The 26275-nt window shown below is 47.3% G+C and overlaps 1 protein-coding gene across 3 annotated transcripts in view; it reads right to left on the reverse strand.

Annotated features, from left to right (window-relative positions):
• The window catches only part of LOC147894038 (Sucrose-6F-phosphate phosphohydrolase family protein), a 186763-nt gene that overhangs the window by 15228 nt on the left and 145260 nt on the right, over positions 1-26275 (reverse strand). For all 3 annotated transcript variants that reach the window (XR_015542110.1, XM_087384819.1, XM_087384818.1), the window contains 2 exons: positions 24731-24832; positions 28-222 (listed from right to left, as the gene is read on the reverse strand). Coding sequence is in view for 2 of the 3 variants with exons in the window: in XM_087384819.1 (XP_087240945.1) it covers positions 28-222; positions 24731-24832 (297 nt within the window). In the remaining variant the exon portion in view is untranslated. The remainder of the gene's footprint in view (positions 1-27; positions 223-24730; positions 24833-26275) is intronic.

The raw sequence follows: 26275 nt of genomic DNA on the forward strand, positions 1-26275 counted from the left end.
CTGCACTACAAACATACATAAGCTTACCATAACACCATAAACATCTGCAACACTAAAAAGCTCTGCATCATTTCCAGAATCTCCACAAACTAGAGTGTTGGTTGGAGACCTCCCCTCTGATTTCAGCTTGCGTAAGAGATATGCTAGTGCTTGACCCTTCCCTGCACCTTCTGGTAAAATATCCAGATCAACTCCTCCACTGTAGATCATCTTTACCCTGAGCTGTATTGAAAATATCACAAATATCTCAGTGCCAGTCAACCTGAAGAATGTATCCTGCAATAATTATAACAGCACCTGAGAAAGAAAAAACATTTAAACTTGTAAAATTTAGATTATCATATTCCCATGCTATAGGGTGTTCAGGGCACGACTATGATGGACACATAATAGATGAGTGCCCTGTCCAATGGCGCCCCAAGTGTGGCCACTCCCGGCATCTATTTTTCTTTAGGGTGTACATGAAGACAACATCAAAATATGCTGTCTGTCAATTCATGGACAAAGCAGTTGTGTCTACTTGCTAAAACTATCCATGACGGTAAAGTATTGGCAGCTCGGGCAATACATGGCTCTCCAAGTTCTGCTCCTCCCCTATGAAAGTTTTCAAAAGAAAAATGAGCATTGACTCCTTGGTCGACCCATGATAATAGCACAATTGGGCTCTCCACAATTTGCCTTGCATCCAATTGCCCTACTATCATTGTACTTGCAATAGTTTCTATTGTAAACTGGAATTGAGTCTTGACAATGATTCTTTTCAAAAATATCATGTAGCTTGTGTCAAGCCTATGCACACATCATTAAAAAAACAGCAGCAGCACTGACAACCTAAAAACTCTCTTGGAACACCCAGACAAAAATCTGGGGGGCTACCTAAAGGAAGTTTTGAGACACTGCAGAAAAGTCCACGGGCTAGCACACAAGTAGCTAGAAAATACTCACAACACCGCTAGTTTTGTAAAGATTTCTTTTCAGTTTTCAAATGTAAAAGAACTACTATTAGTTAGATCCTGAAGGATCTCAAGCCGACTGTAATACAATCATATCATATCATATCATTTCCACCGCGACTTGAAATTCATAATGAGAAATCTAAAATAGCCTGTTTCATCACATCATGTAATTTGTTCTATTCATTCCCATCCTGATAGATTCTTTGGCTACTTTTTAGCTCGCTGTAAGGATCTGCAGGCGCTCCACCCGTGTCCACTCTATCTCTGACATGTCACGCCCCCAACAAGGGCTGCCATACATACCGGCTGGTTGGACCAAGGAGTCGAAGAGAAGAGCCTTGGTCCGAGGGTCCTGGAAGTGGGAGTGGAAGCATTGTCTCTCTAGCCGAGCTAGTGAGGCGTATCCCCTACTCAACCTGGCCTGCATCGCTAGTTTAATCGTGAAGATCGGGCCGGAGAAGATGACCCTTAAGTAAGTGTATGAAGATACAATCTCAACTGGTGACCCACCGAAAGTAAAAGTAAATTGCTTCCGTTGCATGTTTGCTCGAGGGGTGTTAAAGATCATGACCTTGGTCTTGCCAAGGTTGACCTCCAAATCATGGGAAAACAAAAAGCCTGCAATGCATCCAGGTGTCGCTGGAGCCCCTCGGGTGTGGACGACAAGAGTGCCACGTCATCTGCATAAAGAGGAATCCTGATGATGATCACGGGAAGTGAGCAACCGGTCCCTCCGAACGCCCCCATGAAAGTCTCAAGCTCATCGATGTAGAGGCCAAACAGAGTTGGTGATAAGGGACAACCCTGTTTGACTCCTATGGTACTCAAGATCTCAGCTGTCCAGCCTACGCTTGTCCGAACTAGGCCTAAGACTCTCTCATACAGTGCCATGACTACCCAGATGATCTCCTAATCAAATCCCAGAGTCTGTAGGCATGTGATGAGACAAGCTGGAGGACGGAAGCAGCAATATACCCTCTCCTTCCGTGATCTGGCCTCCTCAATGACACTCCTGAGTGTGAGTATGTGATCCATAGTCCCATGGTCTCACCTGAAACCAGCCTGACCCTTTGCTCTGAGCCCTCTCATCTCTGCGAACAGGCTAACCGACGCATCCAATACAGCTGCATAGATCTTGGACATCACATGTCCAATCATGATAGTCCTGTAGTTACTCGAGTCCATGGGATCCCCTACCTTGTGGATGGGGGTGATGGTGTTGAGGATCCAAGTGCGGGGGAAGCCAAGGCAAACAGCGTCATTGAATAGCTTTGCTAGGATCGGGGCTAACGTGTCGATCCCATATGCGATAAACTCAATGCATAGCCCCTCGTGATCCTTAGCTCGGCCATTGTGTAGTTTCAATGTCGTGACTCTCCCTCTGGTGAACAACGTGCAAGTGGTGGGACAAGGTGTGTGTATGAGATCTGGAGTGGGCTGGTGTGGGACATCATAAAGATGGCGTGCATACGTGTGCCAGACTCTCGTGTCGGTGAGGGGTGATGGAGACCTACATTCAAGGAATCTCCACCAAAAATCCTTAGAGTTGTTGCTGTCCAAGATGTGCAGCAGCTCCTCCTTATTTCGACAAAGAAATGCCTGCTTCTTCCGATGTATGAGACGTCGATACTTGTGTACCGTGTCTGGTGTGTTCGGGAGGTGACATTTGGTTTCAAGTCGGAGCTATCGGCGATAAGCCTTGCACTCCGCATCGTACCAATTGTTACAGGGTACAGAACCAAGAGGTGGTGGTCTAGTGGACCGTGTGGTGTGGGGAAAGATTTGGAGGGCAGCCTCGTGGAGTGTGCGACTAATCAGGGCAGCACGGTCCTCTATGAGTGGTATGTGATCAATGTAGGTTAGGAGTCTGTTTAGGCATCCAGAGTAGGCCGGTGAGAGGCTGTGATCAAAGTGTATGTCGTGATAGGTGTCGTGCTTTCTATGTGGTGTGTGTGGTGTGGCTAAGCGTGGGGTGGCGATAGTGAAGAATAAGTATGTGTGATCAGCTCTTTCCCCGCGAGCTGAAAGGTCTGGGATATCCTTATGTAAGGGTGCATATGGCGATGTCTCACCCTCCTCTCGTGCCACTCTGGCGAAGTGGGATGTGTCTGGCGGGAAGTAGCATATTGCTATGAAAAGGTCACGGGCGTCTGTGCATCGGATCCGGATCCACACAAATCGGAAGTGTGCGTCCTTCCTCTTAATGGAGATGACTCCAGCGAGGGAAGACATGTACAATACTGCAACCCTGCCTGATCCTCGGACTCCTCCTGTATCCCTCGTCTCATCCCTGAAGGTTGACTCCCATCTGTAGCCACCGACTCTCGGTAGTGGACACTCTGGGCTCTGGTGTGTCCCCATGTAAAAGACTATGTCTTGTCTTGTATAAGACTCCGAGAAGTTCCTTGGGTCTAACCATAAGGTACCATTACAGTTCAAAATGGTGCACTCTAGGGTCTCGGAAACCTGAGTCTCATAGGCCCCGTCTCCCTAGGGGGTACAGGTGGGAGCCCGACGAGTGCCAGTCAACAACCTACCATCTCGGACCACGACCCATTTCCCCTCCTTGCGGGCAACATCCCGCTGCTGCAGAAGAACTCATCGCTCCTCAATCTGTAGTGCTGTCAAATCCTCGTCCATGGACAGGGTGGGATGCTCTCGTAGAGCGGCTCGGCGTCGGAGTGTCGCTAGTCGAGCATGTGCACCTCTGAAGCGAATGACTAGGGGCTGCTCTCGGTTGGGATCTCTCCCAACATGCCATGCTCCCTCTATGCCATGGTCGGGGACCCCCATGGTGGTGGTCACAAAAGTGATCCCCTCCTCCATGGGCGTCGTAGTGGTGCTGGTGCTATCTCGCGTGATCCCTCGTATCCGGATGTTGAGGGTCTTCGAAGCCCTCTTTTGCTGCTCCTGTATGGCGGCTGAAACGGTTGCCTTTGCGGGCTCCCATTTCGCCACGTCCACCCATCTAGTCGTCTCTGCTATAGCCGACTGTATCGTGGCTATCTGTGCCTCCATCTCTGTGACTGGGGTCCCTCCAGGCGCTGCTCTCAGGGTCCCGAGCTCCTCTCGAAGCTGTGTGATGTCGTGCCTAAGTCCCTCGATAAGGGTGCCCTGCTCGTGTATAATGCGGGCTTGCTCCTGGGTATATCAGAAAGAGAGAAAGAGAGAGAAGAAATGTGATTAGAGAGAGAGAGAATTGCACAGCAGACTACAAGAGATTGCAAGGGACATGTGCTGGAAAAATTTATGCTTTACTACTAAGCAACACCACTTCTGAACATATAATCAATGATAGAACTGCACTCCAGGAAGATACAATACAATGGGCCAAATGTGCCCTATTTATAGGGGGGGCACCCTAGGTCGGCTGACTAGGACAAGCCAACAGGCCCGACCTGTCCTTGGTTGGCTGGTTAGTTTCATCCCACCTGCCTGGCTGGTAAACCGTATGAAAGTGCAGCGAAATGCAAACAGCAAACTGAGAGCATGCCAAGCATTCTTGAACAGCAAGAATGGAGGAAGAGACAATCGAGACCCGAAGATCAAGAAAAACTTGCATGAACTACTAAGAAAGCCTCAAAGAGAGGCAAAGAGGCCCTATGTATAGGGGTGACCCCCCCTCGCAACTCAGACCGATCTGGCTGACCAGCAAGTCGGACTAACTTAACGCAAGTGAGTCGGGTTTCGTCCGATTTACCGAACCAGTCTGATTGTTGTAATCCGACTAGGTTGGGTGGCCAACCAGAACCCCAACCCTGCCCCTGACCTTAGCTGTTGGGACGGCTTGACACAACACTCCAGCCCCACCTACAACCCCTGGCCCGGCCAAGAAACCAGCCTGCCTACACGGTACCCTGGCAACGGGGCATGCCCCTACCCTGGCCCTAGTCCAGCACCCTCCTATATGATCTACCTCACATGTCACGATCTGTGACGTATTCCTTTCTCTATTTCTAAACTTATGGATGGTTTGATGAATGGACACTTGTGGAAGGGTATGCCCTTTCGACGGGACACTTCCTAATGAGGCACAACCCTTCACAAGAGATCCTATTGAAGAGACATTCCTATTGTAATGTACCCTCTCATCAAGGGACACACCCTTCACAAGGGGTACACACCTCTTCATGCACACACCCTTTGGAGTACACACCTTTTCATGTGTGACTCTTCACTGTATGGATGACAATTACATCCACCCTACAGACATTCAAGCAATACAGTTATTCCTTGTTCTCTCCTATTTCAGTCTCTTTTCTGTTCCTTAGCACATTTCTAAATATAGTAAATCTAGGATTTCTTACAATGGTATCAGAGCAAAATTCGCTCCTGCCTATAGAAAATGCCCCCCACCTTCTAGCGCCGATCTGATACATCCTTTCCGCTAGAAGGACATCCGTGCACATTGTGCATGGAAGAGATGGAGAGGATGAGCGTAAAAATTTTTAACGCCTACCCTGTCTGAAGTCATCTATGGCCTCTCCATCTCCCACACATCACAAGTTGATGTGAATGGACACGACAAAAATCGTGTCTTTTCAGGTGCTTGGGCTGTCCCAAAACCAAGGGACGCACCTTTTCCACCATGGGACACACCTTTTGATGAAGAGTCTCGACTCCTCACTCAAGGAACACACCCCATCGTGGACAAAAGGACATACCTATTCATGTAGGGACACCCCTTTTAAAAACAGGGACACACCCCTTCATGAAAAGGTGCACCTATTCCAAGGGTCACACCCCTTCGAATAGGCACACCTTTTAGGCACCAAGTACCTACAAAAGGGTACCTAGAGGGGTAAAAAGGGAACAAAAATAAACCCATCCCCTACCCTTAGGTTTACCCTAGCTACCTAGGGTTAACTAAACCCCCAACTTGATTTTTGGGGCAACTAACCCCCTTAGGCAGCCTCAACGAAAAGTCGCCAGCCCCTCCTTTTCATTTCCGTACGGCCTGCACCGTACGGAATTCCCTGCAGCCCTGCGCAGTGCCAGCCCTGCACCGTACGGAATTACCTGCACGCCCGCCTTTGCCCAGCCCTTCGCCGTACTGCCCGCAGCCCTGCACCGTACAGCCTGCGCAGCCCTGCGCCGTACTGCACGCCAGCCCCTTGCGCAGCCTCGCCTCTCCAGCACGCTAGCCCCTGCGCATTCATTGGCCTCGCCAGCCCCCCCCCCCCCCAGCGAAATCATTGGCCTCTCCAGCACACACCCCCCCCCCTCCTGCGCAGTCCTTGCCAGCCAAGCCTTGCCTTCCTGCGCAGTCCAGCCTTGGGAACTGCCACATGCTTCACCATTGACAGCCTGCAGCCCCCCCCCTTGTTTCGCCATCTTTGTCCTACCAAATCAGCACCAGTTGCAGCCTCCTCACGCGATGAAGACCGTCTGTTAACAACCCGGACCAGACAAGCCTCGATCTCTCCTCGCAAACCACTGCAACATGGATCTCCGGACAGCGATTTGCAGCCTTCTTCTACGCAACAATTTGGCAGATTAACTTATTGCCAGGTGGAGTCTTTCCAATCTGCTTTTAAGGATTCTCTTGTCATTAACAAATTACAGCAAATGAAAGAATCTCCCTTAAAGCATGGAAACCCCTGGTAATTCACCCGGCATTTCAAGGACCCCTCAGGCATCATCTACCACACAATATCGTGTTCAGATTGCACAGCCAGCCCATTTCGGAGCTTTTGCATCTTGGGTCTTCTGTGTCACGTGCCCTCCTAGTGATTTGGACCACATCCTCTATCTTCTGTGTGAGGCACCTCAGTTACATTACTTCCTCAGCACAGTACAGGTTGTGTTCCACGAGACACGAAGATATCCTGAACCCGATATTCCTCAAGAGTTTGCTATCCATCTTTGGAGATAATTTTACCCCTCACCTTCGGCATCTCCAGGGTACTCTCCACCTCCTTCAGCTCCCAGATATCCTCCTCTATAGGTTGTACCTTCTCCAAGTCAATATTTACACTCTGAAGGCACTCCTTCTCCTGGATATCCTCCTCCATTTCCGACAGCAGCTCCTTATCCCTTCTCCGATCCGTGGACTCTGCTACCTACTCCTGTCCTCTCACGAGCAGTAACACCACTTTCGGCATCACCAATGTTACCTTAGACAGGACCTCCTTTTCCAGATTTCCACGGATGGGGTTCCATCCTACCTCGCCTGCCCCCTCCAACATGAGCAACCTCAGGGAGCAGCCCGAATCCTCTTCCAGGAATGGTACAAACTAGAGTGCAAGTTCGCGCTTTTCTCACAGGGATCTCCGATATGTCGCAACGCTCGCGTGAAGCCTCTCTAGAGATCAAAGACTCAAGTCCAAAAAAGACCCCTGAAGTCAACGTACAAGGCAAATCACTATTGCAACTTCAAATATCCCAGCTTCAGAACAGCATCTCCGACTTGGTCCAGAAAGTTTAACAACTTCAAGATTCTCGAAGTATTACACATACAGAGGATGACGTGACGCAACCAGACGACTATGCGGATTTATTCCCACCAGAGGTAGAAAACACTGAACTACGTGCCCTCTACCGTTTACTTCAAGCTTCTAAAACTAAAAGACTTGACATCAAACTTCCGGAAGCCTACACTGGTCAACGCAATCGCCGAACAGTTGACCAATGGCTCGCAAAAATGCGCATGTATTTTGATACTGTTGACCTCACTGAAGGCAAAAAGATCACCTTGGCAGCCTCCCTCCTCAAGGATACAGCTTTTCTATGGTGGCAAAGACGCTCAAAGGACGGCAAAAGTGTGTTAACATGGGAACGTTTTGAACACGTGCTCCGTAAGCAGTTCATACCTGCCAATGCGGACTTTCAAGCACGTTCAAAACTCCGACAGTTCGAGCAAACGAGCTCCCTGTCTTCCTACATCTCTCAGTTCACCACATTGGTGCTGGAGATTGATGGTTTAACTGAGGATGATCGTCTTCAAGCTTTCATCTCAGGCCTAAATCCCTCGTTACGCATTGATGTCCTTAAAGCAAACATCACCACCACAGCTGGCGCTATTGCTTACGCAGAGCGCATTACAGATTTCCAAAACACAGTGAAGCAGAGTGCTAATCGCACACAGAACTCTCCTATGGCCAAAGGTGCTCGCCCTCAAGATAACACCAGGTTTCGACAAAACTCCGGTAATCAAGGTCAGCGATAGTCTCAAGATCCCCAAAAGACTCAAAAATCAACAGAAGCGCTCCTCCAAGGATCGCGCCTCTTTTTCTTCACAAAGTCATTACCGACATCCCCAACATAACGATGCGGCCACTGACAAGAAGAAGAACTCCAGCACAAAAGGACTTTGTACCATCTGTACAAGCGACCATAGATGGTTCGATTGTCCCAAGCGACCAAAGCAAAATTCCAATATGGAACCTAGCACTTCCCAAAGAGAGAAAGCTACCCCAGCACAAGACAAGAAAGGCAAGGCTGTTCGAATGGCGAATACCATCCACCTGAGCCTTGCTAGCAACCCCGAACCTTCCCTGGCCACTCAAGTACTTTGTGTTCAAGGATCGATCCGTGGAACAACGGTCACTATCCTCATCGACAGTGGCTGCTCTCATAATTTCCTAGCCAGTTCTGTGAACGATAAACTTCGGTTGACCACCAGTCCTAGTCTCATGGACTATCAGATTGAACTCGCAAATGGAACGACTTTCTTGTGCAACACCAGGATCAAAAACTTGTCTTTTCACATCCAACATTTCATGTTTCTTGGCTAAAGATGTACATTCCAGGCCATGAAGCAGTTCCTCTTGCAGGTGATTATGTCCCAGAAATCGAAGACGATTATGTTCTCCTTATTCCTGAGCGTATTCTGGACCATCGACAGCGAGAGACTTGACATCGACTTATCACGGAATTTTTTGTTCTTTGGCAAGATCTGGACGACTCCGACGCTACTTGGCAGTCTGATGAAGACTTACAGCAGTACCCTCACATTTTACAGCAGTATTTTCAGAATTTACCGTGATATTTTCTACATCAGTTCATTATATCCACCAGGGTCTTCTTTTGAGTGGGAGGGGATGTCACGATCTGTGACGTATTCCTTTCTATATTTCTAGACTTATGGATGGTTTGATGAATGGACACTTGTGGAAGGGTATGCCCTTTCGACGGGACAGTTGCCCTTTCGACGGGACACTTCCTAATGAGGCACAACCCTTCACATGAGACATCCTATTGAAGAGACATTCCTATTGTAATGTACCCTCTCATCAAGGGACACACCCTTCACGAGGGGTACACACCTCTTCATGCACACACCCTTTGGAGTACACACCTTTTCATGTGTGACTCTTCACTCTCTATATAAGAGAGGCCCAATTGTATGGATGACAATTACATCCACCCTACAAACATTCAAGCAATACAGTTATTCCTTGTTCTCTGCTATTTCACTCTCCTTTCTGTTCCTTAGCACATTTCTAAATATAGTAAATCTAGGATTTCTTACATCACACAAGGCGCAACATTCACAACACAGTCCTCACTCCCTACTATACATACAGGAGATGTCAAACTCTAACACCCCCTCTCAGCTCCTGGATGTCGGATCAACCCAAGGCAGCTGGAATGCTCTCCAAGCAGCTGTTGTGGAACAAGCTTACCTTCCATTTCAATGCCTCCTTCTCTGCATCAGACCTCTTCTCTGAGGAGGAAGAAGAGTTCCACTACCCTTCACTCAATCATGTGTTCGGAAGGCAGCCAAAGCCTCTACACCTACTCCTTGTTGGAATGGTCACCTCCCCATCGGGGCTGCCACATGGGCAGCACCTCACATCAAAGAACATGGAAGGTACCCGGAGCTAGGATGGATCTGCATGGCGCTGACATCAGCAGTGTACGGAATTGTACGGTACTGGAGAAGAGCCTGGCAGAAGGCAGAACCAGCAGGACAGAAAGGCGCTGACATGGCAAGTCAGGAGCGCAGGTGTACGGGGCTGCATGGGGCCTGGTAGAGCAGCAAATGGGGCTGCCAGTGGACAGTGGCATGCCTTATATAGGCTGGGCCCCTGCCTTGATTGTAGGGCCAAAAGCCCTAGAAGTGTGGGCCAAACGGCCCTAGTTTTGTGAGCCCTTAAAGGGCTGGTTGGGCTGAGCCAACCAGGTCGGTTAGGCCAGCCAACCTGGTCTGTCCAGTCGGCCCAGATTGGGACAGACTGGTCAGGTTTTTGACAGGCCCCTAGGCCTATAAAAGGAGGGGCTTCATGCCCCATTATTTATCCAACATCCAGCAGAAAGTGGAGCAGACAGGAGCAGCCTGAAGGCATTCCCTTTGGCCTCATCTTGGAAGTAAAGGAGAGTTGAAGGAGTGCTGCAGACTGAGTTCCCTAAGGGCTGGGACCTCGGCTGTCTTCTAGGGCAGCAAGGTGTTGTGATCATCATACCTTCTGGAGCAGCCATTCACAAGCAGGTTGGAGCAGTGGAACAGGGAAATGTGTGCTGCAGACAAAGCTTGGCAGGGGCTACCCACCTAGGCTGATTCACAGGCAGTAAGGTGGAGAAGAACACACTGGACGGAAAGTCTACAGAAGCTCGAGGTGGAGCACGCGGGCTCGAGTCTAGAGATAGCCGGCAGATAGGAGAAGGACCTTGTGGTAAGATCAGAGGACCACACCATTGGTTGGATCTATCTCTCTTGTATTGTGTCCATGGTTTTGGATGGAAATATATATTTTGGTGGTTTCTCTATCTGGCCGGTTCATTGTCTATTGCTCACAGGTGTGGGAGTCTAAAGGCAGGGATCTTGCTGAAGGACGACCCTGATTCAGAAGCTCTAGGGAATCGACTTCACGACTAGAGGATTGTGCCCTTGCAAAAAGGACTCAAGGAGGGTGACTCAGGTTCAGTCAGGTGCGTTTAAAGTTCGCAGTCCAGGTGATCTGGAGATGTACTTTTGTTGCAGACCTTGCCAAAGGAAGGATGGGTTGAAACAGACCCTCAGAGCATGGTGCCTGGAAGACTCCAGGTTGTTCACTCATTATGAGGGGGACAACTGGAAGATCGTGGAGGCTGGGTTGCTCGAGTTCGAAGGCAGGAACGTGACTGAAGGGGGTCGTGCCAGGAGGTGCTACCAAAGATGGACATGTGTACCAGGATGGTGTGCGGAAGCGGAACTGGACCTGGTGGAGCAGGAGCCACTGGATGAAAAGCCAAGAAAAGATTTCGACACCGAAAGGTTCCAAAGGACTACGACCAGGGAGCATCTTCATCGACGTGTTGGCATTGGGCCTGGATGTGTCCGTGAGAGGGGGTGTTGGAATGGTCACCTCCCCATCTGTAAGCCCCCAAATGAGGAGAGCGTGGGGGAGGGAGACCTAGGGCAGGATGTGCCCAAGAGGAAAAGAAGAGAGGGGGCTGCCACATGGGCAGCACCTCACATCAAAGAACATGGAAGGTACCCGGAGCTAGGATGGATCTGCATGGCGCTGACATCAGCAGTGTACGGAATTGTACGGTGCTGGAGAAGAGCCTGGCAGAGGGCAGAATCAGCAGGACAGAAAGGTGCTGACATGGCAGGTCAGGAGCGCAGGTGTACGGGGCTGCATGGGGCCTGGTAGAGCAGCAAATGGGGCTGCCAGTGGACAGTGGCATGCCTTATATAGGCTGGGCCCCTGCCTTGATTGGAGGGCCAAAAGCCCTAGAAGTGTGGGCCAAACGGCCCTAGTTTTGTGAGCCCTTAAAGGGCTGGTTGGGCTGAGCCAACCAGGTCGGTTGGGCCAGCCAACCTGGTCTGTCCAGTCGGCCCAGATTGGGACAGACTGGTCGGGTTTTTGACAGGCCCCTAGGCCTATAAAAGGAGGGGCTTCATGCCCCATTATTCATCCAACATCCAGCAGAAAGTGGAGCAGACAGGAGCAGCCTGAAGGCATTCCCTTTGGCCTCATCTTGGAAGTAAAGGAGAGTTGAAGGAGTGCTGCAGACTGAGTTCCCTAAGGGCTGGGACCTCGGCTGTCTTCTAGGCAGCAAGGTGTTGTGATCATCATACCTTCTGGAGCAGCCATTCACAAGCAGGTTGGAGCAGTGGAACAGGGAAATGTGTGCTGCAGACAAAGCTTGGCAGGGGCTGCCCACCTAGGCTGATTCACAGGCAGTAAGGTGGAGAAGAACACACTGGACGGAAAGTCTACAGAAGCTCGAGGTGGAGCACGCGGGCTCGAGTCTAGAGATAGCCGGCAGATAGGAGAAGGACCTTGTGGTAAGATCAGAGGACCACACCATTGGTGAGACTCGAGTCTAGAGATAGCCGGCAGATAGGAGAAGGACCTTGTGGTAAGATCAGAGGACCACACCATTGGTGGGACTCTAGATCTCTCTCTCTTGTATTGTGTCCATAGTTTTGGACGGAAATATATATTTTGGTGGTTTCTCTATCTGGCCGGTTCATTGTCTATTGATGAGTTTGCACATCTATGTGACGCACATTAAGTAAAGAAGTTTGTGATTCCACACCCCACACCGCACACTGTGTGAGCTCCTGGGCATTACTATAAGTCTTCCGGTGCGTGTACCCTCTGTTGGGTATTTTCTAACACTCCTTGTGGAGGACTCTGAAAATGTTCCTCTTGATCAAGCACCATTGGCACGAGCTCTTCCCACATAAGAGTGTGGGAAGAGCTCGTGACCTATTTCTCAGCCGTCTAAATTGAACTTGCCACTCATAGGGGAGGAGATGTAGCTCTTGTGAAAGGGAGGGTGGGTCGGAAAAGAAGAGGAGACAGAAGGCTAGGGCTGGAAAAGAAGAAGAGGTTGGAAAGGAGAAAGGGGCTGCTCCATTGCTTGCTGCCTTCATCTCCTTCGTACCAAGCTCTTGCTATCCGCGCCTGGCTACACCTTTGCATAGGATCGCCTTCAGCCCCAAGCACGCCTTGCCTTGCTCCTGCAAACCCGATCTGCCCACATCTCTCAGCAGCACGCTCCACTATCCCTCAATGACCTCTGAGCATCAGCAAAAAAATCTGAAGTATTGCTTGCTCCAAACGCTCTCCAAATCCCAGCTTCGAGTTGACTTGCTTCTCTGATACCATGTGAAGGTGCAGCGGAATGCAAACGGCAAACTGAGAGCACACAACGCAAACTTGAACAGCAGGATGCCCCTTGCAATTGGCCTGCTTATGCAGGCCGACCTGGCTGACCAGCAGGTCGGCCTAACCTGATCTAAGTGGGTCGTTTCCTGTAGGGTTTTACCTGACCAGTCTAGTCGGTGTAACCAACCAAGTTGGATGGCCAACCTGGCCCCCAACCCTGCCTCTTGACCCTGGCTGTTGGAATGGCCTGACACAGCAATCCAGCCCCACCTATAGCCTCTAACCCAGCCAAGAAACTAGCCAGCCTGCCCAATATCTTGGCAATGGATGGCATTGCCATGCCCTTGCCCTCGCACTATCCAATACCCACCTAGCCTAATGATCTACCTCACATTAGGCGGGCGCACACAAAAATACAGAAGATGTAAAACTCTAACAGACCCAATCAGGTGGTCGAGTGGTTTATTGGCCTAAATGGCCCCAACCGGTCCTTTTGTACCTGGCCATATGTGGTCCTTACCTAATACCAACCCCTAACCAACCACTTAACTATAGGTTAGGGCAAGCAATGGACGCTCAAGAAAACAAGGAATGGAGGCAAAAACGAGCTATTGTAATGAATTGCTGCAAAACTGAATATCCCCTAGGCAGTGAGCAGGGCTTCTCTGAAACAGGCCGGTTGTTCTTTCAGCCTTTTCCGGTTTTTTTCATACTCAGCACCTTTGGGGCTTTTGTCTTGTATGAAATCTTTCAAGCATTAATAGAAGGTTCCATTCTTTGAAAAAAAAACTGAAGAGAGAGTATAAGAGACACCCAATATAACAACATCCTTAGGACAGGGTGTCCTAACTGGACTAAGTATCCTAACTGGTACATGTGCTAACGAATGAGTGGCACTTATGGATAGCCCATAGAAAGGCCTACAAACCCCACTCCATGGTATGGGCTGAAGTATCCTGCACACGTCTCAGAATACCTGACTAACTAATTTCATGGTTGCACATGTTCATCCTATAGGGATATAGCAGCCTAAGAGCATAACAGATCAGATACTAAGTTTAAAGCTTGCCGGAAAGCTTCAAACTTAGGTCGAGGAAGAGCCTTTGTAAAAAGATCTGCCAAGTTGTCTTCAGTGGAACATAAGACAACTGAATATCAATTGCTAATATTCTCTCTCTGACATAGTGATTTTTTCAAACTAACTGAGGCTTTGAGCTTCTACGAGCTTTGATTCTTTTGCTGCAGATTCTGATGGAACAAAGCAAAAAGTTCGTTGCAAACGGGGACAATTGATGTGTTTCAAGAGGGGGTCTGTCACGGGGACATGGATTTCTAAGCTTTAGGAATTTACGATGACTACCCTAGCCTCCCACTGATTAAAACAGTTCAAAGGACACTTCAAAGGATTGAAGGTTAGAGAGGAATAAAAATCCCTTAGCTAAAAATAGCTCTAGGAGCCACATTGGCAAGCTGGCTTGTGGGACAAGGCAAAAAGTCAAAATTTGCTTTGAGGCTTGTTTCAGGACCAAAAGAAGAGGAAGAGGCAAGTCACAGGCTGGGAAATTGCTCCAGTGCTATTCTATCACATCGCCTTGCTGATTCTCAACTACTAGGGCAGTCTATGGGCTGTTGCTGGGCTGCCATAATTTTGTGCCAGGACGGCCTAGGAGCCTCCAGAGCAGTTCGTTTTTGCTGCATGCCTACTGTTCATGCCTTCCCAGAGGCCCAAATCGGATTCACACTTCTTCCAGGAGCCTTCCAGGCCAGTCACCTATGAAAATCGCACTTTTTCAGGCAGTTTGGAGCTTCCAAGCAACTCGATTTGCTTCCAGGCAGGAGGATTTGCTGAGCCGCACCTGCCAGAGGCTTTCCAGGGCTGCTAGACCTGATTTTGCTGTTTCAAATCCACTCCAAGGTCACCAGATAGGTTTCCGGGGTGCCAAATTGGTACAAGATCTGTTTCATCTACTAGGATTGAATTGCCAGGGGCCGAAGGGTGCCAAAAGGAAATCAGTTTTGCTGTTTTCCAGGGCTTCTCCTGCTGATTTCGCCTGCCAGAGTGCTTGAGAACTGATCCAGACAGATTCGCCTTATTGCTTGTTGTTGTTTCAGGGTTCCTAGACCCGTAAGATCAGTCGATTGCTTCCCCAAAGCTCTCCTACTGCCTCAGCATCTTCAAATCATATTGCCTTGTTGCAGCTAACCTTTCTTTACGCCAGGAATAACCAGGGTTGGTTGTTTTGCTGGTCTTTGTCCTGCCAGGACTCCCTTGAAGGGTATCAGAGCTGCCAGGACAGACTTGACTGATTTCTTTCCTCCCAGGACTCCCTTGAAGGTTATCAGAGCTGCCAGGTTAGAACTATCAGCAAGAATCGGAAGAAAGGCCGCCAAGGGATATTGCACTGGACTAGGATGCCTTTCTATGATTGAAATTGATGCATAGCAGGACGGATTATTCAGTTGGCTGATTTTGGGCTGAGGCACGACGGTGCTTTTCTTGTATTTGGATGTCTTCAGAATAAATGATAAAGAGTTACTGAAAGGGGCGCTAATTTTAGGGCCAATCTAGTATCTGGGGCAAGACGAGGGCAATCTAGCTCTTGAGTGTTGTGTTCGAAATTATTCTGGTTTGCTGTGGGAATTTCCAAATGGCTGAAAAATTAAATATTTGCTGGCTATGATCTGTTCACTGCCCTTAGGTGTTCCAGAAGGCCGGTTGCAGCGCAGCCTGCTGTAGCCTTTGCTCCAGCCTTGCTGCACCTGCCTGCTCATCTGCTGACCTGTTCATCCTCTTCCAAGCCCTGTAACCATTTTGTACAGGCTGCTGCTGACCACCTCTGGGTTCTGCCTCTGCCAGCTTTGATGTACACCATCTGTGCTTCCATCTAGCAGTCCTTTGCAGCCTGTGTCTGTCGCTGTCCAGCCCCAGCCCATTATCACTCAACCATGTACCTTTGTAAGACTAGAATATATCCAATCGTACAATTTTAGATTTTTTTTCGTTCTAAAGTCCAAATTTCTCAACGAAAATAAAAGAGAAAACGAAAGAGAAGAAAAAAGAGGCAACAATCTTTTTTGAAAAACAGAAGGAAGACATACTTAGCAAGCAAAGCAACACTTATATCGTCATCAGTGCCCAAGCATAAGCCCAGTACCACTCAACCATAGTCCCATGGCTGGCTGCATACAGCCATACAGCAGGCTCTATTACAATGCCGCTGTTCTTGACACATGTACATTATGAATTGGATGTGGCACCAAAAGGAGTTGAGCAAACCTTTGTTCACTTTTGGTGCCACATCAGCCCTGAATCCCAGGCTATGTGATGGCCCATGTAGTAGATACAATGCTCTCCACATGCTTGCCTTGTGGATGATGCCCTCCACCTAGATCTACCCATGTGGCATCCAAACATGATGCTCAAACATAGACTCTCATGCCCCCAATCCTACGTTGGTACCATGTCCGTGTGCTCTCCTCATGTGGGGGCTTACAAGTGGGACAATGGACCTTAATTTCCAACACTCAGTCCAACTTGCAGCTGTCCGGACCCTACCTGAGACCCTCATAACATGCTATGGATGACCAATTGATAACTGGACGGGACCCCAAATCGTACAAGTGTTTGTCGAGCTCTCAGAAATGTGTCAAAAGCCTCGTGGAAATCCACAAAGCAGTAATAAACCCTTTGACTCCGTGCTTTCAACTCCTAAATGACGCCTCGGAGTGTAAGGATGTGATCTAGAGTCCCATGATCAGCACGGAAACCTGCCTGTCCATCAGCTCTAAGTCCGTGGATCTGTGCAAATTGGCTAACCTGTGTATCAAGCACTAAGGCATAGATCTTGGACATGACATGCCAAATCATAATGGTCCTGTAATTTTTCAGGCTCATGGGATCCCCTACCTTGTGAATGGGCGTCATGATGTTAAGGTTTCAGCTGTGCAAAAACGAGTACACGTCGCTTTGTTGAAAATCTTTGCCAAGATCAGGGCCATAGTACTCAATCCATATATAATATATTCAGTGCATAATCCCTCATAATTTTTTGCTCGGCCATGTAGCTTCAGAGGTGCACATCTACTGTCACCATTGGTGAACTGTGTGAAAGGTCATGCATAGGAGTGCCAAAGTTTGGTGCTGGTGAGAGGAGAGGGGGCTGTCGCTTGAGAAACTTCTGCCAGAAGACTTTGGAGTCCTTACTAAACACGATATCTTAGTAACTCCATGTTCTACAAAACGAATGCCTGCTTCTTTCAGCAAAACAGATGAGGATGAGGGGGAAGGGAAGAGGGAGAAGAACAACAGGGAGAGGGTGAGAGAGAGAGAGTGACACTCAAGATGCGGGTGTGAAGTGATGAGCCACACCACAAACTCTTAAGTTTTATTAGGATTAGGTTTTCTCCCTATGACTGTCTTAAGACAGTCATAGATGTCATATCTTTAATAAAGGGGTGGCAATGTGCCTTTACCCCAACAACCTCCCACCTAAAGGCCAATATGCCTAAAGGGGAGAAAAGAATAAAATTACAGCAATATACAGTTACTGTATACAAGACCATAAAATAAGAGTGGTCTCATCCTAATCCCATGATGTGGCGGCAATGTGCAGACCGCTCTGTAGGCAAGCTCTTAGTGAGCAAATCTGCAGGATTGTCATCAGTATGCACTTTCACAAGCCCAAGTCGCTTGTCTTCCAGTGCCTCCCTGATGAAATGATATTTCACATCTATGTGCTTGGTCTTTTGATGAAAGACCGGATTCTTTGCCAACATGATAGCACTCTGACTATCACAATGCAAAACTGGCATATCTCCTGTAATGCCCAAATCTCCCACCAGCCGAGTAAGCCATATTGCTTCCTTGCAAGCCTCAGTGGCTGCAACATATTCAGCTTCAGTAGTTGACAGTGCAATGCATTTCTGCAACCGAGACACCCATGATATAGCAACTCCTGCAAATGTGAAAATATAACCGGTAGTAGATTTTCGGTTATCTGCATTCCCTGCATAGTCTGAATCCGTAAAACCATGCACCAATGCATCCTGCCTACCATAGCATATGCACAAGTCTTTGGTACCCTTGAGATACCTCAAGACACCTTTCACTGCTTCCCAGTGCCGCTTGCCTGGATTTGCCATATACCGGCTGATGACTCCCACCGCAAAAGCAATATCCGGACGAGTGGCAACCATGGCATACATCAAAGAACCAACTGCAGATGCATACGAAACCTTGGCCATTTCAGCCTTATCATCATCTGATCTGGGGCTGTCCTTATTGCTAAGTTTTAAATGTGGAGGCAACGGGGTACTAATAGACTTCCCCCCCTCCATTTTAAACCTCTGCAGTACTTTGTCAATGTACTCCTTTTGTGACAGAAACAAAAGTCCCTTGGACCTGTCACGAGTAATCCGCATGCCAAGAATATGGTTTGCATCACCCAAGTCTTTCATGTCAAAAGACTTATGCAGTTGTTTCTTCAAAGCACTAATCTCATGCTGAGATTTACTGGCAATCAGCATGTCATCCACATATAGAATGAGTAGCATCAAACTGCCATCCTTTGCCCGTTTGGTGTACAAGCAATGATCGGTCTCACATCTTTGATACCCTTGGGACTGCATGAAGGCATCAAACTTCTTGTACCATTCTCTTGGTGCCTGCTTGAGTCCATACAAGCTCCTTTTGAGCTTACACACAAGCTGCTCTTTCCCTTTAACAGCATATCCCTCTGGCTGACTCATGTAGATCTCATCATGGAGATCTCCGTGAAGAAAAAAAGTCTTCACATCCATCTGACATAAATCCATGTCCTCATGAGCAACAAGAGCTAACACTGCTCTCAAAGTGGTCATCTTGACGACAGGGGAAAAGATCTCATCAAAGTCAATGCCCTTCTCCTGCTTAAATCCCTTGGCAACCAATCTGGCCTTATACCTCGGTAAAGCATTTGAATCCACTTTGACTTTGTAAACCCACTTGCATGGCAAATCCTTTCTGCCTGCAAGTAGCTGCACCAAGTCCCATGTATCATTTTGAAGTAAGGAGTCCATTTCTGACTGCATGGCTGCTCCTCCTAACAAAATGTTCTGGATTAGGCTGCTGTCCAGCCTGTTCATCATGCATGACGGGTGGCTGTATCACCATATTTGGCTGTTCTACAGCCCCATTTGCTGGCATATCCTGTGGTGCATCATTGGCAAAATTATCTGGCTGATTTTCAGCCTGTATACCCTCTTGAACAGGGTTATCTGCAGCAGCCTGCTGCTGCATATTAATGGGCATTCTTTGCTGTCCGTCATCACATTGCTGCGTATAATCTTCCGTTTGACGGGATCCCATAACCTGTACCCCATTTCACCTTCGTCACCATAACCCATAAAGATGCATCTGAAAGACTTTGGCTCCACTTTGGTGCGCAGTTCTTTGCGTACATGAGCAAAGCACTCGCAGCCAAACACACGTAAGTGCTTATATGAGGGTGGCTTGCCAGACCACACCTCCTCTGGCACTTTCAACTCCAAAGCCTTGTTTGGCGACCTGTTAATAATGTGAACTGCTGTTTGCACGGCTTCTGCCCAAAAGCCATAGGGCAATGCAGCATAAGACAACATACATCGAACTTTCTCCTGAATAGTTCGATTCATCCGCTCACTTACACCATTTTGAGATGCATTATGAGGGGCTGTGAGTTCCTGTTTAATGCCCTTAGCTTCGCAAAACTGCACAAAAGCATGTGACACATACTCACCCCCATTATCGGATCTGAGGCATTTCAGCCTACGACCTGTCCGATTTTCAACCTGAGCGACAAACTTCTTGAAAGCATCTAAGGCATCGCTTTTATGCTTCAAGAAATAGACCCACACTTTGCGTGTGGCATCATCAATAAAAGTAATGAAATACTTTGCACCCCCTAGTGATAACTGTGGCATTTCACACAAATCAGTGTGCACTAGATCAAGCGGTGCTCTATTCTGGGGAGTTCTCCTCTTATGAGGAGTCACAGAATGCTTGCCAAATATGCAATGATCACAAGTAGGCAAATATGAAAAAGAAAGAGACGGCAGATAACCCAAACGTGATAGTTCTTGCATTCCTTTAACGGACATGTGTCCCAACCGGCTATGCCACAATGAAATCTTTGGCAGCTCGGTTATGGCAACAACATGATTACCTACACTGGAAACATAAAGAGGGTACAAGGTATCACTCTTAAAACCCTCAGCTACTACAGCCTGGCCATCAGTAATCACCCATTTGGAATCCCCAAATGTGGTGTGGTAACCACTGTCATCCAATAAGCCAGTGCTAATCAGATTTTTCTTGATTTGCGGCACATGGCGAACACCATCAAGCATAAATGTGCGTCCATCAGGGAATACTATCTGTATACTGCCAATCCCTGCAATCTGACATGCATAGTTGTTCCCAAGGTGAACAACTCCACGAGTACCTGTGTAGGAAGTAAACCACTCCCTATGAGGAGTAACATGAAAAGCAGCACCTGAATCCAAGAGCCAGGTGTGCATGTCATGGCCATCAATAACCAAAGTATGTGCAATTACAGCAGAAGAGCATAAAACATCATGTCTGTCACTGTCACTGTCCTCTGCTGCAACATTCACTGCATCCAAGTCATCTACCTTGGCCTTGCCTTTGCCTTTGCTTCCACTGCCTGCATCCTTTGCTTCAACCTTCTTGGCTTTCTGATCCCGTATAAACTTGAAGCACTTAGACTTCACATGTCCCTTCTTGCCACAATAAAAACATTCAATATCCTTTTTACCACGGGACTGACTGCGGGATTTGGACTTACTAGCAGATCTCCCCTTCTGCTGAGTCCTGCCTCTTTCCTGTACCTGCAAAGCATTTGAAGACTTGCTGCCCGCATTATTTTTCCTGCTCATCTCCTCCATGAGGAGAGAGCTCTCTACATCAGCATATATAAGAGTGACATTTGAATTAGACAAGGTGGTCTTGAAAGTGTCCCAACTCTCAGGAAGGGTACACAACAAGAAAGTAGCCTTGAACTCCTCATCAAGGTTCAACCCCTGTGCAATCAGCTGTGTAAAGATGGCATTGAACTCACTCAAGTGTGAGGTCATAGCTGTACCTTCCTTCATGCGAAGATCAACCAGCTTCTTCAACCAATACACCTTACTGGCTGAACTCTTTTGGGCATACAACTCTGCTAGCCTCTGCCATACACCATAAGAGGTCTTTTCAGCCTGAACATTGTACACAAGAGAATCACTGAGAGTAAGCATGATAGCAGCCCTCGCGCACAAATCTAGCTCCTCCCATTCATCATCTGACATCCCAAATGGCTTGACACCCTTCACCCTTATGGGCTTAGAAATCTTCTTAAGCAGAAGTACATTCAAACACTGTTCTGCCCATAATGCATAATTGTGTGCCCCTTCCAATTTCTTTATGGTCAGAATTGATGATTCACTTCCCCCTGATGCCATATCAGATAAGGAAAGTACCTGACTCCCTGTAAGTTAAAAAAGACTGAATAAAATTCTGATTTCTCAGAAAAAACCTGCTCTATCAAGAGCCAGGAGCACTCACAATAGTGCTGTTTTTACTGTCAAAAAAAATCTGCAGCAAAACAGAAAAATTTCCCTCCAGTTACTGTACCTTCTGACACACTGTACCGTGCTCAAATAGGCATAAAACAGTAATTTCAGAATGCTGCAGCTGTTCCACAAGTGCTTTAACAGTGCATCATCAGCTGACAAAGCACAAAACACTGCTGTCCTGATCACTTCTCCCACCTCAGATGAGGTATTGTACTGATTTTATATGCATAAACCACTTGTCATACAATGTTTTGTTCACTGAAAAAGAAGCTCCAGACTCTTCAGCCTGTCACAAACCTGCAACAGCAAATGGGACAAATCCCAAGCAATCACCCTTCTACCAAAGGGATAAAAGGCATCTGAAGGTCTCTGACAGTAACCCAAGTGCTGTCAAGCAAAATCTGGGCAAAAGCCCCTTGATTTAACACCTGTACCAAGTGAAAAACACCTCAAAAAACTGAGGTAGCATACAAAAAAAAAAGCGCTCTCCTGGCACTTTCACTTGACGATGCAATGCATAAACAGCCCTGTGTACACAATAACAACACAGATCCCAACGTACAGACACTGAAGAGAAAATCTCTTGAGCACTATCAACGATGGACAGTTAGGGACCGAGTAAACTCGATGCGCCCTGGCCAAGCGTGGCTCAACTGAGATTTTCCAAGGTGTCCTACACAAAATGTGACCTGCAAGAAATGTCACTGAATACACTGCGGAAACAAGACCAATGTGGGCTCCCTGGCTCCACACTGCCTCAAGGCATACACTGCATAGACTTCCAGGCAAAAGCCCTTTGAAAATGTCACCCAAAAGCTGAGATTTGCACTCAGCAAAAGCATAAAAGTCCTCTGCAAAATCAAGGCATTACCTTCCCAAAACAAGATAACTGTGCAATTAACCACACACTGTGGTACTAGTCACCTCAAGCACGAGGGAGACGAAGGTACTTGCTGTACTTTCAAAACACAGTTTTGAGAACTGAAAAATGATCCTGAATGAAGAGCAGAGTGCTCTCTCTCCTTCTCTTTTTCTCCCAAAAAAAAACTGTAGTACCTGCTGTACCTGTGTACTTGTGCAGGGTACGAAAAAAAAATTTTCGAAAAAAAAAGCCTTCCTTGACGCAGATCCCTGACGCTGCTCCCAATCGAAAAAAAAGCACCTCACTGTCGCAGTCCGTACGGCGGTCCGTACAGTACGGTCGACAGTACGGTGTCCGTACGGCTGTACGGACGACCGTACGTCCGTACACGACTGTACGGTGCGAATCGGCTCGAAGCCCAGCTGCTGCCCACGCGTGCGCTGCCTACGCCCACGCGCTGCCTGCGCCCACACGATGCCTGCGCGCTGCCCGCGCTGCTGCCTGCGCTGCCCCTCGTCGCCCCGCGTTGCTGTCCCGCACTGCAGCCCTAGCTGCTTGCGCTATGCCAAGGGCACAAGTCCCGAGGGAGGTAGAGGGTATGGTAGGCAGGGGTAGAGGGGGAAGAGAGGCTGGCTCTGATACCAATTGAGGGGGAAGGGAAGAGGGAGAAGAACAACAGGGAGAGGGTGAGAGAGAGAGAGTGACACTCAAGATGCGGGTGTGAAGTGATGAGCCACACCACAAACTCTTAAGTTTTATTAGGATTAGGTTTTCCCCCTATGACTGTCTTAAGACAGTCATAGGTGTCATATCTTTAATAAAGGGGTGGCAATGTGCCTTTACCCCAACAGAGGATACTCACGTAATCGTCTCCACCTCGCTCGGAAGATGACACTTTGTCTCGAATCAGAGCTGACGGCCTAATGCGTTATGCGGCATGCATGTGCAATACAAGGCAAAGCCACTTAGATTAGACATACAGAACGGTGCCATGTTGCACCCATCTTATACATACATGATGGATGCGTGTGTGGGTGCAACCTAATGTTGGATGGCATCATGTCATGGGATGTCTCACCTAGGCCCTGAGGTCTAACTTTTGACCTTTTTAACAACACCCCAAGGGTAAATGTACTAAGCTAAATCCATAGTTCCTCATTGCCCACACATTGTGGAGCTAGTATATCAAATATGAGAACCTTGGCTACCCTCTTTGCTCTTCTGTTTCCAGTTTGAGGTTACCTCTTTAAGCATTTCTGAGAGAATGATTGAGAGATTTCAAGAGTTCCTTTCGTAGTTATTCCACTGCAAGGCTTGCTGCAGTAATCTGCGATACTTTTTAACAATCGTGCCCTTCATAACAGTTCAAGAATCACTTCAATTGGCCAAGTCCACACCCTCAAATTTCTGTTACATCTCACCAGAGATTTGGCTCCCCAGGGCATAGTGCAAATCCACCAACTGTGGCATTCAACTTCCCCCCGAAAATCTTTCACATACAAAGTCAATTCCTCATAACTGGTCCAGATCCTCTTTGATTACTTCAGTTTCACCATTTAAAAGAGGATTTTAGCTTTTATTTTTTCATGTTACACAACCAATACTTTCAAGATGTACAAGCTGCAAGCAGACTAGACACATCATGACTAGCACTGGATACCCTGGGACTTCAAAATGCAAAGGACAACCCCAGTGATACAGATCTCACTTTCTTTAAGCGGTTATGTTCGAGCAAGCACACATGTTTCAATCTTCTTAGGGATGCTCCACTTTATAAGAATAACCTGTGTTCAACGGTGCTGCAAGTTACTTAAACATCAACAACATTGAGCTTCCCCTTGTGTTCCAGTTTTTTTTCTTGCTATGATACCGTTACAGGTCCTTTACATATAGCTTTTGGCTCAGATCAGCTCTCTCATCATGTGTGCTGTTTTGCTTTTATTCTATGCTTAGTACCTCGCAAATGGAGTGCAGTTCTCAAATTTACTTGAAGCTAGGTGCAACTTGCAAGCCCCCTTTTTTCAAATAAGATTCCTAACAGAGGTAGTTTGTAATTTCTATATATAACGTACTCCTTGCCTTGCCATTGTTAACAAAAAAAAGCCATTAGGCTTCATTGAAGACTAATTTACTGTCATCAGAACCACCATGAGATGTATTATACGAGATTGGAAGTCCAATGAGGCACATTTGAAAAAGTACCATAAAGACTACACCATAATTGATTGTTAGAGGTATAGACTCTGCCAAGATGAATGAGACCTGAAGCTTACCCCATGATTTTGGAACTTTTCAGTAAGTACACTGATTGCTTCCTGTGCATGCGGCTTGTCTACGTAAAAGCTTACTTTGTGTGGTCTTTGCTCAGTACTAGCCTGCACATGGTAGAAAGCACTGCTTAAAACCCACAAATCGCATCAACAACAGGTGATATATTGTAATCATTGAGCTAACAGGGTCTTTGTTCCAGCTTCCCTAAACAAAAAGGGCTATGCTCAGAACATTGACATATGAGATGAGAAGGAAGGCAGCTGATTTCAAGGAAGAAAGATAAAGAAAAGACAACGTTTTTCCATCTCATTAAAAAGGAGGCAAGTCAATATGTCAGAACTCCAAAGGAACGAAACAAATCCATCAGATGTGCATCGAACCTTCAAGCAATCAAACTTTTGATAACGTCCCCTATTGTGAAAACAAACGTGCAGGACTCTGAACATATCGAGATCACTAAGAGCAGGCTATACTTGATGTTTACATTCGTGTTGATTGTATACATCTTTCATAATACAAATCTATTCAAGTTGTTGAAACTTTTCACGAATAATTCCAACAAGTGCATGCAAGGACAATGCAGATTCTTAACATATCAAAATCACAGAGACCAGACTGCTGTGATAGATGCAGCTACCGTTGGTTGCTCAACATCAAGCAATTCTCATCATTCTTCCATTCCAAATCTCATGGGTACTATAGAGGATGCCACTGATGAGGGAGTTGCGTGATGGAAGCTCAATAAAGACACAAGAAAATTCTTTTTAGCTCTACATGCAAAGAAATTTCAGCAAGGGGAAACAACTTGGAAAGACATCGTAGCATTGTCAAGTTGTCCATGGGAGAGATGATGCATCAGAAAAGGGAAACAAGCACCTCATATCATAACAATGGATGATATTTAGAATGGGCTACGATGGGAAGCATCCACAATGTCTCCTAGAAATGCTGAAACGGGGAAGACCAAAAACAAAGGAAATAATGCGCAAGGCAATAGAGGAGGATTCCACGAGGACTAGCAAACTAGCCAAGTAGTGCCCATACTTAAAAGACCAAACTACAGAACAATCATGGTGGGCAGCCTGATAGCCAAACTCCATGGCACAAGTTAAAGCAGAAAATCCGCAGCTGGGCAAAATGACGTGGGATCGCTTGAGACTGATCAGATGCAATCCACTAGGCCTCTTACCTATTGTGGTTACAATAAAATGAAAAACTAACCCATAACCGATTTAAAAATTAATTCCATATACTATCCATAATTCCGTTCACAATAAACACTAAGTGTAGGGAAGATTTGGCTGGTGGCAACACCAGTAAAGGCTGGACTGGTACAAGAGCACAGAGCAAGTGCAGGTGATGAGGTAAGTACGGAGAGGGGGGGCAGAAATTCGCTCTAGTCATCTCAAATATTGTGGCTACAAAGACACGAAATAGCCCAGGTATTAAAATCCCTTTAATATGCTTAATCCCGTTCACGATAGAGTCTACACTGAAACTCCATTACACCAGCGAATTCTACCCCGTCAAACTTAATACATACCAAA

This window comes from Dipteris shenzhenensis, chromosome 14 (assembly GCF_047967505.1).
Source record: "Dipteris shenzhenensis isolate YYH24624 ecotype China chromosome 14, Dip_SZ_1.0, whole genome shotgun sequence".
Lineage (NCBI taxonomy): Eukaryota > Viridiplantae > Streptophyta > Polypodiopsida > Gleicheniales > Dipteridaceae > Dipteris > Dipteris shenzhenensis.